At 44.6% G+C, this 24,189-nt stretch overlaps 1 protein-coding gene across 1 annotated transcript; it reads right to left on the bottom strand.

Moving 5' to 3' along the window:
- Positions 1–634: 634 nt before the first annotated feature.
- Positions 635–4,481, bottom strand: LOC141050061 (olfactory receptor 1468-like). Its single transcript, XM_073546894.1, has 3 exons — positions 4,407–4,481; positions 2,225–2,248; positions 635–1,564 (listed from the first exon to the last, which is right to left on the bottom strand). The coding sequence occupies exons 1-3, from the start codon at positions 4,479–4,481 to the stop codon at positions 635–637; spliced, it is 1,029 nt and encodes a 342-aa protein (XP_073402995.1).
- Positions 4,482–24,189: the final 19,708 nt, after the last annotated feature.

The following is a 24,189-nucleotide window of genomic DNA, read 5'->3' as shown; positions in this document are numbered from 1 at the left end:
AAACCCCAAAACAATGAAACTTCAGAATGATTGTCTCTTGGGTGCTGTACCTCACACTGTGAGGGGTCTCCTGTGTCGGTGGTGAGACCGAGCGGCAATGTCATATGCATACTACAAGCGACATTACAACTGGACATTTGTGGACGCTCTTAAATCACCTGTAAAGAGGGAAACCGCACACACTTGACCACTTGGTCTTGCCACCGGCATTGGGGTAACTTTATAGTACGTGCTACGTACGATGTGAGGATTCACAGATCAGCAGTCACATAGAGAGTCTGCAGACTTTGGTGGAAAACCTAGACAACCTTTTCAAGGAGATATCAAACTTCTAGGACTACCCATGTGCACCCCATAGCCAATTCCCATGTCAAAAAGTATATATTAGTACATCATATGTTGAATTGAGATTAAAAATACCTATTTGAAGCCATTTCAGTGAATCCGGCTGTACCTCCAGCTCCTTTCCTGTGTGGAGGTCAATACACTCCCTCCCCCAATGAGTGACGTACATTACATGTAACGAAAGTGTCTGGAAAATGTCAAATAGATCATCCTAACAGTTCTGGCTTAAGCTGATGTCCACATTATCTTCCAGTATAATCTCAGTGATGCTTAATATATTATTGATAATTTACCAGGTCATCAACTTATGAAGTGTTTCCTGTGCGGCTTTTCTAATATCTGCATTTCTCAAACTGTATATAAGGGGATTAAGCAAAGGAGTAAACACAGTATATAGCAGAGATAGGATCTTACTGATGGTAACTGTTTGTCTTTGTGCTGGGACTGCATAAACACTGAACATGGTCCAGTAGAATATGGAGACCACAGTGAGGTGGGAGCTACAGGTGGAGAAGGCTTTATGTCTACCGGTACTGGATGGGATCCTTAGAACTTCTAGAACTATGTAAGTGTAAGACACTACAATGATTACAGTTGGAATTAAGACAATTGCAAAACCTATCATGTAAATCTCCAGATGAACAATGAAGGTTTCAGAACATGCAAGTTCTAGTAAAGGAAGAATGTCACAATATACATGGTCAATGATATTTCCATCGCAGAAGTTTAATTTTGCCGTAGATATGTTGGAAATTAAGGTGAATAAAAATCCAAACAACCAACAGATGATGGTCAATGTCACACAATATCCATCTGTCATAATAGAATTGTAATACAATGGTTTACAAATGGCCACATATCGGTCATAAGACATCACTGTGAGAAGAAGACATTCACATGTTTCCAAGGCACAGAAGAAATAAAGTTGAGTGATGCAGTCAATAAAAGCAATGGTCGCCCCATTATTTAATAGGATATGGAGCATTTTAGGAACAATATCAGTTGCTAGTGATATGTCACTGATGGACAGTTGTGAGATGAAGAAGTACATTGGAGTGTGGAGGTTCTTGCTGGTGGACACCAGGGTGATGATCAGGAGATTCCCACAGATTGTCCCACAGAAAATCAGAACGAAAAGGCAGAAAAGTGAAATTCTTAAAGCTTGGCTGACTTGAAATCCCACAAGGAAGAATTCTATGATGGAGGTTTGATTGCTATCCTACATTTAAAGTGAAATAACAGGAAATGTATGTATTATGAATACAAATATTTCTCAAAATTCTATGAATATTTTACTCCATTGAAAACACAGCCTGCATATGAGATTCAGTTTTGGGTTCCACATGCAAAAAAGACATTGGAAAGCTGGAGTCAAATTAATGATGGTTACTATTAGTGATGAGCGAGTATACTCGTTGGTCGGGTTAGCCCGAGCATGCTCGGGTGGTCTCCGAGCATTTTGGCTTGCTCGGAGATTTAGTTTTTGTCACCTCAGCTACATGATTTGTACCTGCTGGACAGCCTGAATACATGTGGGGATTGCCTGTTTGTTAGGGAATTCACACATGTATTCAGGCTGTCTAGCAGTCGTAAATCATGCAGCTGAGGTGACAAAAACTAAATCTCCGAGTACGCCAAAATACTCGAAGACCACCCGAGCATGCTCGGGATAACCCAACCAACGAGTATACTCGCTCATCACTACTTCCTATATTATTAAAAGGGATGGAAAGTCTCACTTAGACATCTCAGAGGTGATCTCATTCCCATGTATACAAATATGTGTGGTAGAGATGAGCCGATCAGGCAAAATTCTAATTCACCTGTATATGTGGATTTTCCCTGGGAAGGTATTCTCTTCAAATATAATGTCTCGTACTACGCTCTGATGTTTCACCAGATCCTTAAACATAATAAACATAAGATGAATATTATAAAAAATACTTATGCTCACCTCATCGCTCTGGTCATTGGCTCCTCCACTGCTTATTGTTACCTGTCCTGTGTTCGCTGCATATTCTTATCATTGCCGCAAGCTCTGATATCTCAGAGCCTCTCACACCAAGCCTGGACTTCTGTATGTAATGGGCCTGGGAGGGTACTGCAGAAGTGCGCAGAAGATTACAAAAGCATGACGTCACAATATAGACCTCGACGTTGTGTGCACATGCGCAAAACCGTCCCTGGCTTCATTGGAAGTGCTGGTTGAAGGCCAGACAGGTGATGATGAAGAAAGAAGAGGCTGTATATCTGAGTGGTGATGTAAGTATATGTACAGTATCTTTTTTTATTTTTTACCCTTTTGGTGGCCATTTACGGTTCAGAAAAATTGTAGCCAGAGGATGAATTTTAGGAAATCCGATTCAAATCTAGTGTACTAAAATATATTTGATCAAAGAAGAGAGCTGGATGGCACCGCTAACAAGCTCACACCTCCGGCTAAAATACTTCACAGAAGCCACAGCCGGCTATAACTTCCAAGATTACCCATAGATGCACATTCACATGGAAACCACAAAGTTCATCATATTGCCAAGAAAAATAATTTGAATGGCACTCACCGGGTAAAAACTTACAAGTCTTTATTAGGGAATCCTTGACAGGAGAACGGGAGCAAAAAACAGGAGTAACGACGATCGTTTCGCTCACACACTGCGCTCCCACAGGTCACATGACTTGAACGTTTTTACCCGGTTAGTGCCATTCAAATTCTTTTTCTTGGCAATAAAATATATTTGATCATCACTTTTGATGCAAAGAGCAACAGTATTGAACATCAAATATGAGAGATGAAATGGAATGGAATGGATGCAATTGAATGAATGGAAGTTCGAGTTTTGGTACCTGACCCAAACTTTATTCCAAACTTTGGTGCGGATACCAGAACTGTACCCAAACTTGGGACAGAGCCACAGTGAAAACAGTCTCTCTCTCATCTCTATTAAATGTCCATAATCAATATTTTCCTCTTAAAGGATAACTCTTAATTATACAGCAAAAATCTTGCACATAATTACAGATCTTTTACAAACACAAACTTTCTTACCATACTTTCATCATATTTTGTTTAGCTCATAATATAAATTTTCAATTCAGTTTATTTCATTCTGTTCTATATGTCCCAAATGAAAATGCAGGAGGTGTAAGGCATCGTAATCACTGTGTGTGGAAGTCAGGAATAAGAATATGAGAGCCAGCCGATATTTATATATAAAATGGATGCATGATGCCAGGTATCAGGAGACTCTGTCTCTAGAGTTACATTTGTTTCTGTAAATTAGAGGACATAAAAAATAATTCCTTGAGTAATGACTTGATTTTTCATGTCTCTCTCAGTGCGGGTAACCAAATTCAAATGAATAACGCATATATCAGAGATGAGTGAATTGATTTGATGCAAATAAAATTATTTCACAAATTCCAGAAGTTTGCTTTAACTAGGATATACTGTAGTTTGTGCATACAGGCGAATGGCTACACCTTTTTGGGCTGGGTATCTTGTAACTTTACATAGGCAGGTGCTTTTGAGGTCTGCTGACACACAGTGAGGGGCAAGGTGGTGGAACCACTGCGTTGTGTCACTCTGAAAGCCTGGAGGGGCTTAACTAGGTGGCCTACCAAATACCAACTCAGATAAGTGTCAGCAGGCAAAAACTGCGGCCCAAGGAGATACAAGCAGGTGGCACCATGTGCTACTGCATGGCTGACCTACAGAAGGTGGCAGCTGACCCCCTACAGCAGGTAAGCTGCCATGGTCCGAAGGAGGGATGAAGAAAGCAGGCAGGCACTGTAGAAACTCTGGGACCATGGGTATGGATGGGACTGAAGAGCACAGACAGGTATGAGCAGATGGACACAGAAAGGTAAGAGCAGATAGATCAATGTCTATGAACGTTTTAAAACACACCAGTACCAAATCATGTGGGATGCTGGAGACCCATAATTTCAGGTATATGGTCACCGACATCAAACCTTGCAAATTATGTGGATGCAGTGATGCACATACATGTAGACCAACTACACAGTTACTTGAGGGACTCCAGTCATCTAATCCGACTTACGAAGGACATCCCATGGAAGAACGCTTTTGTTTTCACTTCCATGGATGTATCCGCCCTCTGTTCCAGCATCCACATGATTTGGGACTGATGCGTTTTGAAACGTTCATAGACATTGATCCACGGTTGACACCCATACAAAAAGATTTTTTGCATGAAAGCATGCAATTCATACTTCATAATAATTTCTTTATCTTTCAAGATAACCTATACCATAAGACACTTGGGACTGCTATGGGCTCAAAGATGGCACCAACTTATGCAGATTTGTTCATGGCCATCTTTGAGTCCATCTTCATACACAGCAATATACATGCACATCATCATTTACAAACGTTACATAGATGATTTATTCTTTATTTATGATAATTCAAATGTGGGGTCCTTCCTCAGGAGCATTGAAGATAACATCTGGGGTATGGGTTTCACCTCCATGGTAAACCCTGACACAGTTGACTTCCCTGACTTCACTTTCTTTCATGGCAATATAAAAATTCACACAAGAACCTACTGCAAACCTGTGGATGCAAACTGTTATGTACATTATCAAAGTGAACACTACACCAAATGGTTGAGGAATATTCCGCTCAACGAATACAAAAGAATCAAGAGGAACTGTAGTATGGACATAGATTTCATTAACCAATCAAAAGTCTTATCACATAGATTTCTTGAAAGAAGCTACCCCAAAAAATTGATCCATAGAGACTTCTCTGAAAGCAAAAACAATAGAACAGACAGACTTAATCTCTAATAATATAAAAACAAAAAAATCAGCATCTGATACTAAGTTCAACTTCAATTTTATTACCATTTTTTCAGCCCAGAACAAGAGAATTTGTCTGGTTCTGAAAAAAACATTGGGCCATACTTCTTAATGATCCCATATTGGGGAAGCTTCTTCTCAACAATCCCCTGACAACTTTCCGAAGCACTCTGACATTAAAAAAAAACATGCTGGCCCCCAGCCAGCTAAAGAAAAATATTTTTTTAATCCCTCTGCAAAAAAGCCAAGACAAGACTCCTATAAATGTAGAAGGAAAAACACCATGAGCACAACTTAAGTAATGGTGCTAAAGGTTAGGTTCCCAAACCAAGTAGTTATAAGTTATAAACCTAGCACTCAACTTTAGGATATTCAGAAGAATATTTATTGCAGTATGTAAAAAAACATTTTGGTCAAATTTTGACCTTCTTCAGATATGGGGTGGTCCGTCCCACTGTTGTAGTATGCTTATAGAGGCCAGTAGATGAGGCAACATATGCACGTATGCTGTTTACTGGGGAGATCTGTCCCACAGCCTTGTGTCAGCCAGTAGATGTGGCAGGACGTGCCTCCAGACACAGTATCCACCGCATGTCTATAGATGTGGCATCCCGAGATGCCTATATTGCTCCAGCATCATTCATGATGCAAAAACTTTTTCATAAGACAGTGGAAATTCAGATGAGTTTCAATCCAGATAGCATGTGACTTGCCAATCCAGTTTCGTCATCTTGGTCATCATATGCGAATGTAAGAAATTATATGTGGGCAGGACAACGCAGCAGCTACATAAAAGAATAAACTTGCACAGGTACTATATAAAAAATGGATGTTTACAACATGGCCTGTCCAGGCATTATGCGATATATCACAACAAAAGGATCTCCTTCAGGGTGATCCCTATTGACCATGTCCCCCTTGATAACTCCAACTGAGTCCAGACTCTTAACAGGAAAGGGATCTTCTGGATTCATAAGCTGACCACTATAAATCCCCATGGACTCAACAAAACAACTGATTTGTTCAATTGATTTGGATATTTCTATGGATTCTGCTCTGTTCCTCCATACATCCTCATTTTTCCTCTGCATTTTATAATGATAAATGTTACAGATCTGACAAACATCTGCACCTTGTTATGAAGAGGTTGCATCCATTCATTGTGGTTATTCTCTGCTTGTTTTTATTTATTTTTTTTTGTTTGTTAATTTTGTCAAATTTTTTTTTAAATGTTTTGTAAAAAAAATTGTTTCCAATTTTTTTTCCCCACTATTATCTCTTTGATTTCACCGACTCTTTTGAAACTACCACAAAATAAAGAGACCCAATCAAATCCACCCACGACTCAATGGTTTAAAACATCAGTAGCAGGGTCCTGATAAAGAATGAACGGGTTAACACCATAGGTTCAAGTACTCCCCCAGCTTAGAACCATAGAACCATAGAACCATAGAATCGTAGAGTTGGAAGGGACCTCCTGGGCCATCTGGTCCAACCCCCTGCTCAAAGCAGGATTCGCTAAATCATCCCAGTCAGATGTCTGTCCAGCCTCTGTTTGAAGACTTCCATTGAAGGAGAACTCACCACTTCTCGTGGCAGCCTGTTCCACTCATTGATCACTCTAACTGTCAAAAAGTTTTTTCTAATATCTAATCTGTGTCTCCTCCCATTCAGTTTCATCCCATTGCTTCTAGTCTTTCCTTGTGCAAATGAGAATAAAGTTGATCCTTCTACAATGTGACAGCCCTTTAGATATTTGTAGACAGCTATTAAGTCTCCTCTCAGTCTTCTCTTTTGCAAACTAAACATTCCCAAATCCTGCAACCTTTCCTCATAAGACAGGGTTTGCAGACCGGTCACCATTCTGGTCGCTCTTTTCTGAACTTGCTCCAGTTTGTTGATGTCTTTTTTAAAATGTGGTGCCCAAAACTGGACACAATATTCCAGATGAGGTCTGACCAAAGAGGAGTAGAGGGAAATAATGACTTCACGTGATCTAGACTGTATGCTTCTGTTAATACATCCTAGAATTGCATTTGCCTTTTTTGCTGCTGCATCACACTGTTGACTCATATTCAGTCTGTGATCTATTAGTATACCCAAGTCTTTTTCACATGTGCTGTCACTTAGCCCTATTCCTCCCATTCTATATATGCTTTTTCCATTTTTATTGCCCAGATGTAGTACTTTGCATTTCTCCCTGTTAAAAACCATTCTGTTAGTTGCTGCCCACTTCTCCAGTTTATTTAAATCTTTTTGAATCCTCTCTCTCTCTTCTCTAGTATTAGCTATCCCTCCTAGCTTTGTGTCATCAGCAAATTTAATCAGTTTACCCTCAATTCCTTCATCTAAATCGTTGATAAAGATGTTGAACAATACAGGGCCCAGGACAGAGCCCTGTGGTACCCCACTTGAGACATTCTTCCAACTGGATGTGCAGCCATTTACGACCACTCTTTGGGTCCGATCACTAAGCCAGTTATGAATCCACCTAACAGTTGCCTTGTCCATTCCATACTTAATCATTTTTTCAATAAGGATTGTATGAGAGACTTTGTCAAATGCTTTGCTGAAGTCAAGATATACTATATCTACAGCATTTCCTTGATCCACCCAATCAGTGATACCGTCATAGAAGGAAATTAAGTTAGTCTGACATGACCTATTAGTTACAAACCCATGCTGACTCTGTTTAATCACTTCATTCTTATCCAGGTATTGACATACATGTTGTTTAATAATTTGTTCAAAGATCTTTCCTGGTATAGAAGTCAGACTCACTGGCCTATAGTTGCCTGGGTCCACCTTCTTCCCCTTTTTGAAGATAGGAACAACATTTGCTCTTCTCCAGTCTTCTGGCACTTCTCCTGTTCTCCAAGAATTTTCAAAGATTATAGAGAGGGGTTCAAAAATTTCTTCTGCTATCTCCTTCAGTACTCTGGGGTGTAATTCATCTGGACCTGGAGACTTGAATTCATTTAGGCTAGCTAAGTGTTTCCTCACTATCTTTCTGTTTATAGATATCCTGGATTCTTCTATTCCCTTAATAGGACAGTGAATAACAGTTGATGCTACATTTCGTTTCTGAGAGAAAACAGATGCAAAATAGGAATTTAAAAGTTCAGCCTTCTCAACATCCTGTCTTACCATTTCATCATTTTCATCCTGTAAAAATCCTATAGCATCTTTGACTTTTCTTTTACTTTTGACATATCCCCAAAATCCTTTATTATTGCTTTTGACATCTCTTGCAAGCCTCAATTCATTTTCAGCTTTAGCTAATCTGATTTGTGCCCTGCAGGTTCTGCAGACAGCATTATATTCTTCTTTAGATATGCCTCCCTCTTTCCATTTTATAAACATTTTTTTCTTCCTTTTTAGCATGTGCTTAAGTTCTGTGTTCATCCATCCTGGTTTCCTTAACTGCTTCCTATTCTTCCCTCTTTTCGGAATTGTTAACAACTGTGCTTTGAGAATTTCATTTTTCAAGATTTCCCATCCTTCCTGGACATTTTTGTCTTTAAGGATATCCAGCCATTGGATCCCTCCAATTCTCTTTCTGAATCCCTTAAAATCTGCCTTTCTGAAATCTAACCTTGACGTCTGAGTCTTCACAGGTCTTCCGCCTCTAGTTAACCAAAATTCTAAAATAGCATGGTCGCTACCTCCTAGGGTCCCAGCCACTTTTACCTCCTCAACCATTTCCTCCCTGTTTATAAGGATTAGATCCAAGGTAGCAGTTCCCCTTGTTTTCTCCCTTACCTTTTGGAAGATAAAGTTGTCAGCAAGAGAGGATAAGAATTTCCTTGACCTGTTAGTTTTGCCTGAGAGAGATTCCCAACAAATGTCTGGATAGTTGAAATCTCCCATGACAACTATGTCATATTTTTTGGAGAACTTGGCCATTTGATGCATAAAGAGTTCATCCATAGCTTCAGCTTGCACAGGCGGCCTGTAGTAAATGCCTACAATGGTGTCCTTTCCATTGTTCTGTCCTTGTATTCTTACCCAAACAGTTTCCACAGAACTCCCAGTCTCTGAAGCTTCAATCTCTGTGCAGATATACGCGTTTCTAACATACAATGCGACACCCCCTCCTCGTTTATCAAGTCTGTTTCTTGCAAATAAGTTGTATCCTTCTAGTCTTGTATTCCAATCACATTGCATTTGTATTTAGATTTTTAAATGTATGAACAATGGTTTTAAGTGATATACTCCATTATGTTTTATGATTGCTTTGTGTGTTTTATGATGTACATATGTGTTTAAATATGTGTTTTAAGTCTGATTCCCCGCCCACTGGGTGTGGCTTTTTTGAAAGAAGGCGTCTCCATGTGCCTTTCTTTGATTTTAAAAAACAGACCCTGTATGTGTATGTGTATAGACTGTCCTGAGGAAGTGGTGTGATCACCACGAAACCTGTAAAAATAAAGTCTATTTTCTATTACATCCACTTGGACTTCTCAGGTACATTATCCTGACAGGTGAGCAGCGCAGTCTGATGCCCCATTCTCTTCACCTAGGAAATGTCAACAGATCAGAAAGTCTGTAGTAAGAGGGAATGGTCCACTGTGTCAAAGGCAGATGCCAGGTCCAGGAGGAGGAGGAGGACAAACTTGTGTCGCTTTCATTTGGCAGTGGGTAGCTCACTGGTCACTTTAGTCAGGGCAGTGTCAGTGTAATGATGCGGTCTGATGCCAGATTGTAAGTGGTCAAAGAGGGAGCAAGAGGAGAGGTGGGAGGACAGTTCAAAATCGACGTGTTGTTCCAGTAGTCTGGAGGCATAGAGGAAGGATATGGGGCGATAGCTAGACACAGAGGATGGGTCAAGGATGGACTTTTGGAGGATGGGTGTGATCGAGGTATGTTTCAATCAGGAGGGAAGACACCAGTTGTTAGTGACAGGATGAAGAGGTAGGTTAGGCTTGGGATGAAGACTGTGGTCAGGTTTGGAATGAGGTGGGACGTTATTGTGTCAAGTTCACAGGTGGTGAGGCAAAGTCTTCAACTGAGATGAGGGGAGAGGGAGGGGAGCTGATGGATGCAGAGAAGAATTGAAAGCACTGAATAGCTGTTTAGGGTTGTGAGACAGGTATGATATGAGGGATGAGAAGTCGGTTTGCTTTGCTACAGAGAGCAATTATGCAGCATTGTTACAACTTGTAGCGGTTTCTACTAAACCTAAATGATGGTAACTTAGGAGAGCTAGTTGGCAGTGGCTGTACCGGGGGGTGGAAGCGCCCATACAGCCATCAGATTAGCCACCTGATTGCTTAAATCCTGAAGCACCTGCCCAAAATGGGCCTCCCAGTTAGCAACCTAGTCTTGCTGAGCCTCTATATCCCCCTGTAATGAGTGGATCATAGAAAACAACTGATCCAACTTTATCTCGGTCGACATTATCCCAGCAGATTCCTTTATAGCCTGAGTATCCTGTAACAACTATAAGGGTACTACAGAATCTAATTGCGTGGGATAATACGAGACTGAGATCAAACTTGATGCAAATAAGTGTATTTAACAAGGGTAACATACGTAACTAACAGAGCACTTCCTACAATAGTAACAAAAACACAGCACAATATAGAGCGATGCATAATAATTGAAGAGTGGGGCGCGAACGCTAATATGCACCAGTCCAACAGCAATATGACGCAAAAGGCACTAAACGTAAGAGTCCACCAGTAAGTATGAAAGTAAACACTCCGCATTTAATGATGCAGTCCTGCAATGTTATGAATAAATATAAACAATTTAGTCCAAAAACTATTATATACTTGCACCTCGATAGCATACACCAACCAAAAACGGACTTACATCACATAGTTGCCGATAAAGAGATCCAGAAAAATAATTAAAATATATATTATATTTATTAATTTTTTTTAAAAATATATGTAATAACACAACAAAATAACTCAGTAAGAAGATAAGACACACTGACAAAAATTATGTATAAAAATACAAAATATAAATATTCAACAGAAAATGACACAATGTGTCTAATTCCTCATAGGATTAAAATATCCAATTCACAATTATTGTAATAGTCCAAAACCATTATAATACGGCTAGTTACAAATATATATTTTCATAAAACAATCATGAATAAACAATGTGCAAATAGACAATGTAAATAAAAAACAGCAACGTTTTCAAAATGATTACCCTATGTATAAAGGGTTATTACCGATAATGTGCAAAATATAACCCTATATATATGGCTATCACCCGTGAAAAAGCTGCAGGTTTTGTTCACATAGGTGTATGTGCACAGCAGTCACTTTAGAAGATTTAATTGTCTCTAGGTAATTTTACTATATTGCACACCCTACATGTTGTCATACACCATCCAATTTCAGCCTGTTACATTGAGGTGTAATCTCTCCTGGGCTAGAGACAATAGTTCAGCATCCTCAAATCTCTAGTGAGATTCAAATTCTCACCAATCCTATAGACACCCTCCACCTTGTCATTCACCATCAAATTTCAGCCTGTTACATTGAGGTGTAATCTCTACTGGGCCAGAGACAATAGTTCAGCATCCTCAAATCTATAGTGAGATTCAAATTCTCACCAATCCTATAGACACCCTCCACCTTGTCATTCACCATCCAATTTCAGCCTGTTACATTGAGGTGTAATCTCTCCTGGGCCAGAGACAATAGTTCTGCGTCCTCAAATCTATAGTGAGATTCAAAATCTCACCAATACTATATACACCCTCCACCTTGTCATTCACCATCAAATTTTAGCCTGTTACATTGAGGTGCAATCTCTACTGGGCCAGAGACAATAGTTCAGCGTCCTCAAATCTATAGTGAGATTCAAATTCTCACCAATCCTATAGACACCCTACACCTTGTCATTCACCATCAAATTTCAGTCTGTTACATTGAGGTGTAATCTCTACTGGGCCTGAGACAATAGTTCAGCGTCCTCAAATCTATAGTGAGATTCAAATTCTCACCAATCCTATAGACACCCTCCACCTTGTCATACACCATCCAATTTCAGCCTGTTACATTGAGGTGTAATCTCTACTGGGCCTGAGACAATAGTTCAGCGTCCTCAAATCTCTAGTGAGATTCAAATTCTCACCAATAGTAGATACTAGAGTTGAGCGACTTTTGTTTTTTTATGGTCGAGTTTCGTTTCGTGAAACCCGACTTTTCCAAAAGTCGGGTCGAGCAAGATCGGCCGATTATAGGGAAAAGTCAGGGTCGTCCCGAAACACGAAACCCAATGTAAGTCAATGGGGAATAAAAGTCGGCAGTGAGAGGAGGACAGGAAACACACCTACAGTGCTCATTTGAATGCCAAAAGCATCAATTCTTCTTACTTAAGCTGGTCAACCTTAATTAACTTCATAATACAAGTTACGCACTGAAAAATGGGGGTTATTTGGCTAAAGTTGTGGGGGGGTAGGGCTGGCTCCAGGTTTTCATGTGCCCTGGGCGAAAGAGCACCCCTTTAACACATACCACAACTCATCATGCTCCGATACGGCAGAGAAATAGCGGTATAGTACAATAAAAAATACTTCACTTTTTACATCTCATGACGAGGCCCATCTATTTCTCCATACAGAATCATTGGTCCCATATAATGTTTGAAACAGTATATGATGTGCTCCACATAATGCTACAGTATATGTTGGTCCCCATGGATGAAGCTCCACTGTCTTATGGGCCCAAATAATGCTCCAAACATAATGGGCCCCATTTCTAATGCTCTAGTGTATAATGGGCCCTGTAAATGCTGCTCCAGTGTCTGATGTCCACCTTTGGAATGTTCCAGTGTATGGTGGGCCCCATCTATCATTCTCCAGAGTATAGTGCTCCCCAAAAATTGCTGTCCCAACATTGAAAACAATCAAATAAGTCTCCTCGCTAGGGAATCCCTGTACTAGTCTGGACTCCTCGTCGTCCCCATCTTCCATCTCACTGCACAGTATTTCAACCTTGCAAGTGCTGTGATCCTGAGCAAGCAGGGGGGGCCCACTCGTTGGCGACGGCACTGGCACAGGACCCCTGATAGTACGGTGGTGTGTCTGATGGCGGGTGGGCCGAACCTGCACTTTCATCTGCAGCTTCCTCTTTGTCACCGTGTAAGATGGAACTGTATATGGGAAGGGTAACCTGAGTTTCATCAGGGTCAGATTCAGGCCGGGTAGCGTGCGAGGGGAATGTAGTGGTCTGGGTCAATGTACCAGCAGACTCATCGAGCTGTGGCTGGGCATCAGTGCACTTGTGCCGCCCCCAGGAGTACGGTCGCCACAGTGGCATTACCTTCCTCCTAGGGAGTGTGATGTCATGCTTGGGAGCAACGAAGGATCTCTCTAGCAGGTTAACTGATTGGGCGGCGTTATTCCCACGAGTCATGACCCTCCAAACAGCGTTCATGAAGGCAAAGTGTTTGTTTTACGTGGGCAGTATGGATGCAAAGCTGAACCTTAAAGGAATGCCCAGAAGGGCACCACCAGGAGTGGAGCCTACGGCGTAATTTGACTCAACACGGGCAACCTCAACCATGCCAGCTACAGAACAGATGCACACATTGCAAGCTTAATTCCGTTAACGAACGAGACTCCGTCATGCCCCGCGGTCCGAGTCCGGCTTACTAGAGGGACACGCGAGGCTCTGGCACATAAGATTGGCCAATAACTGGTGTGTCATGCCCTTACATGTCCGTGGCTGCATTTGCGCTACACTGAAAAGGCCAGCGTTTGTCGCTTACAGGTGCAGATAACCCGCTGAACAACGTTAGTGATGGGGATCACTGATTACAATTATTACTCGCGAACGATGATTTCCCAGCAAGTGGAGGTCAACCGCAGTTCCGGAATTAGGCCTAACCGTCATTCCTGAAAAAATGAAAAACTTATGTGTGCAAACCACAGGTGCTGTAGCTTGCTTAACAGCTCGCCAGCCGTTCTCACGCCCAGTATGGATTACACGTGATTGCACAAAGGTGAGAAAGGGTACCGTATCCCCGGATAACATGTATGGATAGCGTACACATTCAAAAGATATGTCTATACATCAGGAGGCAGGCTCAGATGGTGTTAGGCCCAGTATGGCTTGCACGTGATTGCACAAAGGTGAGAAAGGGTACCGTATCCCCGGATAACATGTATGGATAGCGTACACATTCAAAAGATATGTCTATACATCAGGAGGCAGGCTCAGACGGTGTAAGGCCCAGTATGGCTTGCACGTGATTGCACAAAGGTGAGAAAGGGTACCGTATCCCCGGATAACATGTATGGATAGCGTACACATTCAAAAGATATGTCTATACATCAGGAGGCAGGCTCAGACGGTGTTAGGCCCAGTATGGCTTGCAAGTGATTGCACAAAGGTGAGAAAGGGTACCGTATCCCTGGATAACATGTATGGATAGCGTACACATTCAAAAGATATGTCTATACATCAGGAGGCAGGCTCAGATGGTATTAGGCCCAGTATGGCTTGCAAGTGATTGCACAAAGGTGAGAAAGGGTACCGTATCCCCGGATAACATGTATGGATAGCGTACACATTCAAAAGATATGTCTATACATCAGGAGGCAGGCTCAGACGGTGTTAGGCCCAGTAAGGCTTGCAAGTGATTGCACAAAGGTGAGAAAGGGTACCGTATCCCCGGATAACATGTATGGATAGCGTACACATTCAAAAGATATGTCTATACATCAGGAGGCAGGCTCAGACGGTGTTAGGCCCAGTAAGGCTTGCAAGTGATTGCACAAAGGTGAGAAAGGGTACCGTATCCCCGGATAACATGTATGGATAGCATACACATTCAAAAGATATGTCTATACATCAGGAGGCAGGCTCAGACGGTGTCAGGCACAGTATGGATTTGACGGCCCAGACTACACAGCGGAGGAGCAGGGAGAGGTAAAGATTGCAAATGCTGGGGCCCTACCCAAGCAAGGGGGGCCCACTCGTGGGCGTCGGTACTGGCACTGGGCCCCTCATAGTACGGCGCTGTGTCTGACGGCGGGTGTGCACCACCACCGTCAGAGACACTTGATTGCACTATGAGGGACCCTGTGCCCGTGCCCGCGCCCAAGAGTTGGCCTAGGTGCGCTAGGTGGTGACCCCGGCCATGGGGGGGGAGGCAGCACAGTTAGAGAGTTTTAGAAAGTGGCATATGTTGATGTTGGACATTCAGCTGATGCAAAAGGCGAAATAGGTCAAGTCCCAGGAAGAGGTGGACCAAAGCAAGCCATTTTTCTGTCACCCTATGTGTCATCAGGGGAAGGTGGGACAAAATCCTTGGAAACCCATAAATGGTTCATTTTAATGAAGGTTAGATCATCCACATTTTGGGTTGACAGACGGGTCCTTTTTTCTGTCAGGATTGATCCAGCTGCACTGAAGACTCTTTCCGATAGCACACTTGCAGCTGGGCAAGCGAGCTCCTGTAAGGCATATTGTGCCAATTCAGGCCAGGTGTCCAGTTTAGCGGCCCAATAGTCAAAGGGGAATGACCTGTGTGGGAGAACATCGATATGGGAGGAAAAGTAGTTTGTAACCATAGTTGACAACTGCTGTCTCCTGTCACTTTCCATCGATGCTGTATTACCAGTTGTGTGAGCGGTACTTGAAAAATCAGTCCACAACATTGTCATGAAACCCCTGTCTCCAACGCCACTTCTGCTGTGTGCACCATGAACACCTCTGCCAAGCTGCCCCCGGCCCGTACGGCTCGTGTGAGAACCATCGCCGCTGCTGTGTGCTGGGAATGCCTCAAGCAACCGATTTACCAGAGTTGCTTGTTTATTAGCCAATATTAGGTCAAGGTTCTCCTGTGGCATGATGTTTTGTAATTTGCCTTTATAGCGTGGATCCAGGATGCTGGCCAACCAGTAGTCGTCATCGTTCATCATTTTGGCAATGCGGGGGTCCCTTTTTAGGATCCGCAAGGCATAATCTGACATGTGGGCCAATGTTCCCGGTGTCAATGATGCACTGCGAGTGCTGGTTGGAGGAGCACTTTCTGGCAAATCCACATCCCTCCAGTCACGCACAAACCCTGTACCAGACCTTGCCACGCCAACATTTTCACTTGCCCCACGAGATGCATCCTCCTCCCCTAAGTAATTATCCCCATCATCATCCTCCTCTTCTTCCTCCAACTCGTCCAGGAGAGGTCCCTGAGCAGACAATGGCTGAATGTCATCAAGGATTCCCTCCACCTCTTCCTCCTCGTCCACATTGGCTGCAGACGCCTGCTCCTTAAGGTGCGTCAAAGTTTGCATGAGCAGACGCATAAGTGGGATGCTCATGCTTAGGATGGCGTCGTCTGCGCTTACCAGCCGTGTGCATTCCTCAAAACACTGAAGGACTTTACAGAGGTCTTTCAGCTTCGACCACTGCACACCTGTCAACTCCATGTCTGCTCTCAAAGTGCCTGGCCGTGTATCCTCCCACAAATGCATTATGGCCTGCCTCTGCTCGCACAGCCGCTCCACCATGTGCAGGGTGGAGTTCCACCTTGTTGCAATGAGGCGGTGGTTGGGAAGGTGGAACAATCGATGCAGCTTCTGCATACGAACGGAGTGTACAGGCGACCGGCGGATGTGCGCGCACAGTCTTCGCACCTTCTGGAGCAGGGCTGTTAACTCCGGATAATTTTTGAGGAAGGACTGCACCACCAGGTTCAAGGTGTGAGCCAAGCAAGGTATGTGGCTGAGTTTTGAAAGGGCTATTGCTGCCACAAAATTACGGCCGTTATCACTAACTACCTTGCCTGCCTTAAGATGTACACTGCCCAGCCATGACTCAGTTTGTCGCTTCAAGTACTCGGCCAGCACCTCGGCGGTGTGTCTGTCGCCCAAACACATCATCTGCAACACAGCCTGCTGATGCTTTCCACTAGCTGCTCGATAGGGGGACACCTCGTGTGCAACAGTGGCAGCTGCAGATGGAGTGCTCGTACGACTGCGCTCTGTGGACGAGCTTTCGCTTCTGGAGGAGGAGGAGGAGGGTGGAACGCCTACAGCCAACTGTTTCCTATACCGTGGGCTAGGCAGCACTGTCCCACCACCGCTGTCCCCTGTGGACCCTGCATCCACCACATTAACCCAGTGCGCAGTGATGGACACGTAACGGCCCTGGCCATGGCGAATGGACCATGCATCAGTTGTGAGGTGCACCTTTCCACTCACTGACTGCTTGAGTGCATGGACAATGCGGTCTTTCACATAATGGTGGAGGGCTGGGATGGCTTTGCGAGAGAAGAAGTGGTGACTGGGTAGGTCATAGCGTGGTACTGCATAGGCCATGAGTTTGCGGAAAGCTGCGCTTTCCACCAACCGATAGGGCATCATCTCAAACGAGATTAGTTTGGCAATGTGGGCGTTCAAACCCAGTGTACACGGATGAGAGACTGAGTACTTTCTTGACCTACTCATAGTGTCTGGGAGGGTGAGCTGGACTTGAGAGCTGCATATGGTGGAAGTAGTGGTGGACAGGGCGGACTGAGAGAGGGTTGATGATGGTGATGGAGTTGGTGTTCTTTCTGCTGGCCTAGATTCAGTATTTCGTTGATATAACAGTGGGATTCCCTGACTGCTGTGGCCTTGCAACGACACCTCAACATTTGCTGCTGTGCTAACCGGTGGGCTTACAGTGGGGGGAAACAATGTAGCGTTGCTGACTACCTTCGTTGTGATCAGTTGCACATGTGGCACTTGAGGTTTGGTGTTGTGTCCACGCTTGCAAGTGCACGCTGTTTAAATGTCTAAGCATGCAACTGGTATTCAAATTTTTCAGATTTTTCCCTCGGCTAAAGGTCTTTGCGCACTTCTTACAGATAACCTTGGCCTGATCATGAGGATTTTGTTCAAAAAAGTGCCACACTGCACTCTTCCTACTTTGGCAGACATTTTGCGGCCTAGCACGCTGTGATCTTTTGACCCTCTGGACAAGCTGTCCAGCAACTCTTTTGATTTTTGGAACCTGTCATTGGAGTGCTCTGGTCCTGCCAGATAACAGCTGTTGCAATGTCGATGTCTGCTGTGGATGCTCCTCATCTGAGCTATTGGAAGCAGCACCCTCTTCCCCCAATGGATGCCAATCTGGGTCAACAACTGGGTCATCCATCACCTCCTCTTCAATGTCATGTGCACCTTCCTCTGTGTCACCGTGTATGGTGGTATAGTGTGCGGGAAGGGGCACCTGAGTCTCATCAGGGTCAGAATCTGGCTCTGTACACTGCGAGGACAATGTAGTGCTCTGAGTGAATGTACCAGCAGAATCATCTATCAGCGGCTGTGCATCAGTGCACTCCATGTCAGATTCATCTTGGCCTGGGTAATTCACCATTTCACTTGATAATCCAGGCATGGTATGTGAAAACAGCTCCATGGAGTAATCAGTAGTATGGCCTGCGTCATCCTTCAATCTTGGTTGGGGTGAAGGACACAAGGAAAGGTGTGGTTCATGAACATGAGCCTCCAATGACGACTCAGTGCTTTTACTTTTTACAACTTCAGAAGAGGAGGCGATAGAGCTGGAGGCTGAGTCAGCAATGTAAGACAAAACTTTTTCCTGATGCTCTGGCGTTAAAAGCGGTTTGCCAACTCCTAGAAAACTAAGCCTTTGAAGCCTTATGGAGCCAGACGATGATGCAGGCTCAACACCTCCTGCGTTCGGTCCTATCCCATCATTACCAGCTGCCAACCCCCGCCCAATTCCACGGCCTCTTCCACCAGCCTTCCTCATTTTTGGTAGAAATGTAGACAAAATCCTACAAACTATATAGTAATGTAAAGCAAGGTACAAGGTGTCTATAGGACAGGGGAGATTTAGATTTTCTGCAGACACTTGTGGACACTGGACACTTGGATTGTGTGAGGCCCACTGAATATCAGAGCGCTATGTCACAGGCTCGATGCAGCAGGTGTGAAAAAAGTGACTACAGGATAAGGGAGATTTTGAATTTCTGCAGACACTTGTGGACACTGGACACTTGGATTGTGTGAGGCCCACTGAATATCACAGCGCTATGTCACAGGCTCGATGCAGCAGGTGTGAAAAAAGTGACTACAGGATAAGGGAGATTTTGAATTTCTGCAGACACTTGTGGACACTGGACACTTGGATTGTGTGAGGCCCACTGAATATCAGAGCGCTATGTCACAGGCTCGATGGCACAGGTGTGAAAAAAGTGACTACAGGATAAGGGAGATTTTGAATTTCTGCAGACACTTGTGGACACTGGACACTTGGATTGTGTGAGGCCCACTGATTATCAGAGCGCTATGTCACAGGCTCGATGCAGCAGGTGTGAAAAAAGTGACTACAGGATAAGGGAGATTTTGAATTTCTGCAGACACTTGTGGACACTGGACACTTTTGGATTGTGTGAGGCCCACTGAATATCAGAGCGCTATGTCACAGGCTCGATGGCACAGGTGTGAAAAAAGTGACTACAGGATAAGGGAGATTTTGAATTTCTGCAGACACTTGTGGACACTGGACACTTTTGGATTGTGTGAGGCCCACTGAATATCAGAGCGCTATGTCACAGGCGTGAAAAAAGTGACTACAGGATAAGGGAGATTTTGAATTTCTGCAGACACTTGTGGACACTGGACACTTGGATTGTGTGAGGCCCACTGAATATCAGAGCGCTATGTCACAGGCTCGATGCAGCAGGTGTGAAAAAAGTGACTACAGGATAAGGGAGATTTTGAATTTCTGCAGACACTTGTGGACACTGGACACTTTTGAATTGTGTGAGGCCCACTGAATATCAGAGCGCTATGTCACAGGCTCAATGGCACAGGTGTGAAAAAAGTGACTACAGGATAAGGGAGATTTTGAATTTCTGCAGACACTTGTGGACACTGGACACTTTTGGATTGTGTGAGGCCCACTGAATATCAGAGCGCTATGTCACAGGCTCGATGGCACAGGTGTGAAAAAAATGACTACAGGATAAGGGAGATTTTGAATTTCTGCAGACACTTGTGGACACTGTACACTTGGATTGTGTGAGGCCCACTGAATATCACAGCGCTATGTCACAGGCTCGATGGCACAGGTGTGAAAAAAGTGACTACAGGATAAGGGAGATTTTGAATTTCTGCAGACACTTGTGGACACTGGACACTTTTGGATTGTGTGAGGCCCACTGAATATCAGAGCGCTATGTCACAGGCTCGATGGCACAGGTGTGAAAAAAGTGACTACAGGATAAGGGAGATTTTGAATTTCTGCAGACACTTGTGGACACTGGACACTTTTGGATTGTGTGAGGCCCACTGAATATCAGAGCGCTATGTCACAGGCTCGATGGCACAGGTGTGAAAAAAGTGACTACAGGATAAGGGAGATTTTGAATTTCTGCAGACACTTGTGGACACTGGACACTTTTGGATTGTGTGAGGCCCACTGAATATCAGAGCGCTATGTCACAGGCTCGATGGCACAGGTGTGAAAAAAGTGAATTGTAGAATTGGGCAGAATAGGAATCTCCCTAGAGTGTAGGTCTGTAAGAACGGAACAAGTCCTCCACTTATCCTTCCACAGTGTCACACAGATAGCTTCACTGTGGCTGTGATAACAGCCGTTACACGGTACTGTGTGAGGAGCGTACACCGCTGTATGGTGTGAATAAATGCACGCTCAGTACCTTAGCAGGACAAAAGAAAAAAATTGGGATTGCTTTTAAAAAAGCAGTTTGCAGAGCAGTGGGGAAACAGCAATGAAGCTGTCAGGAAGCCTTAGAAGGCAGCCTAACAACCAACACCGCTGATCCACCACAACATAGCCTCCCCTTGCACTGCACACACAGTGACTGGTGTGTTGCACAGGCAAAATCGCTAGCAGCAGAAGCAGTTTTTTTGTCTTCTTCCCTGCCTAACGCTCTCCCTACAGAATCAGTAACCTCTCCCTATGCTAAGATCGGCAGAAGTAAGATGGCGGTCAGCGTGCACGCCCTTTTATAACCCCTGTGACGCCCACCAAAGCAAGCCAATCACTTGCATGCCCTTCTGAAAGATGGTGGTGACCCCTGCCTATGTCATCACGTTGCCCACAGTGTCCGTGGATCCTGATTGCCTGAAAAAGAGCGCTAAACAAACTTTTGAAACGCGACTTTGGCGCGTAAGTCGCCAACCTCATCCTAGGGTCGGGTTTCGTTTCATGAAACCCGACTTTGCCAAAAGTCGGCGACTTTTGAAATTGTTCGACCCGTTTCGCTCAACTCTAGTAGATACACCTTCTACCTTGTTTTACAGCACCATATAGCTGGTGGTATTTTGGGTACATTTTCACAAAAATGAGCTAGTATGGTGGAAGACGCCATGGAAAGGGTCGGCAGTTGCCAGCTGGTCCCGATGGTGGTGGTGGTGGTGTTGCATCTGTTGGTAGTGGCAAAATCACAATAGCACCTAAGGCAGGAGGTGTTGAGCCTGCGTCATCGTCTGGCTCGACAAGGCCTCGAAGGCTCTCTTTTCTGGGAGTAGGTAAACCACTTTTAAAGTCGAAGCTTCAGGAACAAATTTTGGCTTACAATGCTGACACAGCCTCCAGCTCTCTCGCCTCCTATTCTGAAGTTTCAAAAAATAAAAGCACTCAGTCATCATTGGAGGCTACTGGTCAGGAACAACACCTTTCCTTGTGTCCTTCACCCCTACCAAAAGTGAAGGATGTGGCAGGCCACACTACCGATTACTCCATGGAGCTATTTTCACATACCATGCCTGGGTTAGCAAGTCAAATCGTGAATTCCCCAGTCCAAGATGAATCTGACATGGAGTGCACTGATGCACAGCCATTGCTAGATTTTTCTGCTGGTACATTCACTCAGAGCACTACATTGTCCTCGCAGTGTACTGAGGCAGAATCAGACCCTAATGAAACTCAGGTGCCCCTTCCCGCATACTATACCACCTTACACGTGACACAGAGGAAGGTGCACATGACATTGAAGAGGAGGTGATGGATGACCCAGTTGTAGACCCAGATTGGCATCCATTGGGGGAAGAGGGTGCCGCTGCCAATAGCTCAGAAGAGGAGGAGGAGGATCCGCAGCAGGCAACGACATTGCAACAGCTGTTATCCGGCAGGACAGTAGCAGTCCAAAAACGTGTTACAATAACCAAAAGAGTTGCAGGACAGCTTGGCCAGACGGTCAAATTAGCACAGCGTGCAAGGCCTCAAACTGTCTTCCATAGTAGGAAGAGTGCAGTGTGGCACCTTTTTGAACAAAATCCTAATGATCAGGCAAAAGTTATCTGTAAGAAGTGCGCAAAGACCTTTAGCCGAGGGAAAAATCTGAGAAATTTGAATACCAGTTGCATGCTTAGACAATTAACCACCATGCACTTGCAAGCGTGGATGGACTACCAAATCTCACGTACCACTTGTGCACCTGCTCCGAATGAAGGTAGTCAGCAATGCTACATCACTTCCCCCACTGTAAGCCCATCGGTTAGCAAACCACCAGCAGTAAATGTCGAGGTGTCGTCGACAGGGCAAAGCTGTCATGGAATCACAATGTTATTGCTGCGAAAGACTGAATCTAGGCCATCAGCAACACCACCAACACCATCACCAACCCTCTCTCAGTCCGCCATGTTCACCGCTTGTTCCACCATATGCGGCTCTCAAGTCCAGCTCACCCTACCAGAGACTCTAAGTAGGACAAGAAAGTACTCATCCTCTCATCCGCGTACACTGGCTTTGAACGCCCACATTGCTAAACTAATCTTGTTAGAGATGATGCCCTACCGGTTGGTTGAAAGCAAAGCTTTCCGTGAGCTCATGGCCTATGCAGTACCACGCTATGACCTACCCAGTCGGCACTTCTTTTCGCAAAAAGCCATCCCAGCCCTCCACCTGCATGTGAAAGACCGCATTGTCCATGCACTCAAGCAATCAGTGAGTGGAAAGGTGCACCTCACAACAGATGCATTGTCCAGCAGGCATGGCCAGGGCCGTTACGTGTCCATCACTGCGCACTGGGTTAATGTGGTTGATGCAGGCTCCACAGGGGACAGCGGTGGTGGGACAGTGCTGCCTAGCCCACGGTATAGGAAACAGTTGGCTGTAAGCGTTCGACCCTCCTCCTCCTCCAGAAACGAAAGCTCGTACACAGAGCGCAGTCGCACGAGCACTCCATCCGCAGCTGCCAGTGTTGCACACGAAGTGTCCCACTATTGAACAGCTAGTGGTAAGCGTCAGCAGGCTGTGTTGAAGATGATGTGTTTGGGAGACAACAGACACACCCCGGAGGTACTGGTCGACTACTTGCAGCGACAAACTGAGTCATGGCTGGGCAGTCTGCATCTTGAGGCAGGCAAGGTAGTTAGTAATAACGGACGGAATTTTGTGGCAGCCATAGCCCTTTCAAAACTCAGACACATACCTTGCCTGGCTCACACCTTGGACCTGGTGGTGCAGAGCTTCCTCAAAAATTATCCGGAGTTAACACCCCTGCTCCATAAGGTGCGAAGACTGTGCTCGCACATACGCCGGTCGCCCGTACACTCCAGTCGTATGCGGAAGCTGCAGCGATTGCTCCACCTTCCCAAGCACCGCCTAATTATCGATGTTGCAACAAGGTGGATCTCCACCCTGCACATGGTTCAGGGACTGTGCGATCAGAGGCAGGCTGTAATTCATATGTGGGAGGATACACGGGCAGGCAGTTTACAGGCAGACATGGAGTTGTCTGGTGTGCAGTGGTCGAAGCTGAAAGACCTATGTAAAGTCCTTCAGTGTTTTGTGGAATGCACCCGGCTGGTAAGAGCAGACAACGCCATCATAAGCATGAGCATCCCACTTATACCTCTGCTCATGCAAACCTTAAGGAGCAGGCATCTGCAGCCGAGGAGGAAGAGGAGGAGGGAAGCCTTGATGACAGTCAGCCATTGTCTGCTCAGGGAAGTATCGAGGTGGAGGAAGAAGAGGAGGATGATGATGGGGATGATTATTTAGGGGAGGAGGATGCTTCTCAGGGGGCAAGAAAAAATGTTGGCGTGGCAAGGTCAGGTAC

The sequence above is a fragment of the Dendrobates tinctorius genome, unplaced genomic scaffold, assembly GCF_039654945.1.
Source record: "Dendrobates tinctorius isolate UK_male_01 unplaced genomic scaffold, ASM3965494v1 ptg000151l, whole genome shotgun sequence".
NCBI lineage: Eukaryota > Metazoa > Chordata > Amphibia > Anura > Dendrobatidae > Dendrobates > Dendrobates tinctorius.
This window is presented reverse-complemented; position numbering and strand designations above follow the sequence as displayed.

Coding starts and splice junctions, on each gene's coding strand:
- LOC141050061 (XM_073546894.1), bottom strand. CDS start 4,481: ATGTGGATGCTGGAACAGAGGGCGGATACATCCATGGAAGTGAAAACA. Junction 2,249..4,406: donor TCTTCCATGGGATGTCCTTC/GTAAGTCGGATT, acceptor ATTATGTTTAAG/GATCTGGTGAAACATCAGAG. Junction 1,565..2,224: donor TGGTGAAACATCAGAGCGTA/GTACGAGACATT, acceptor CTTTAAATGTAG/GATAGCAATCAAACCTCCAT.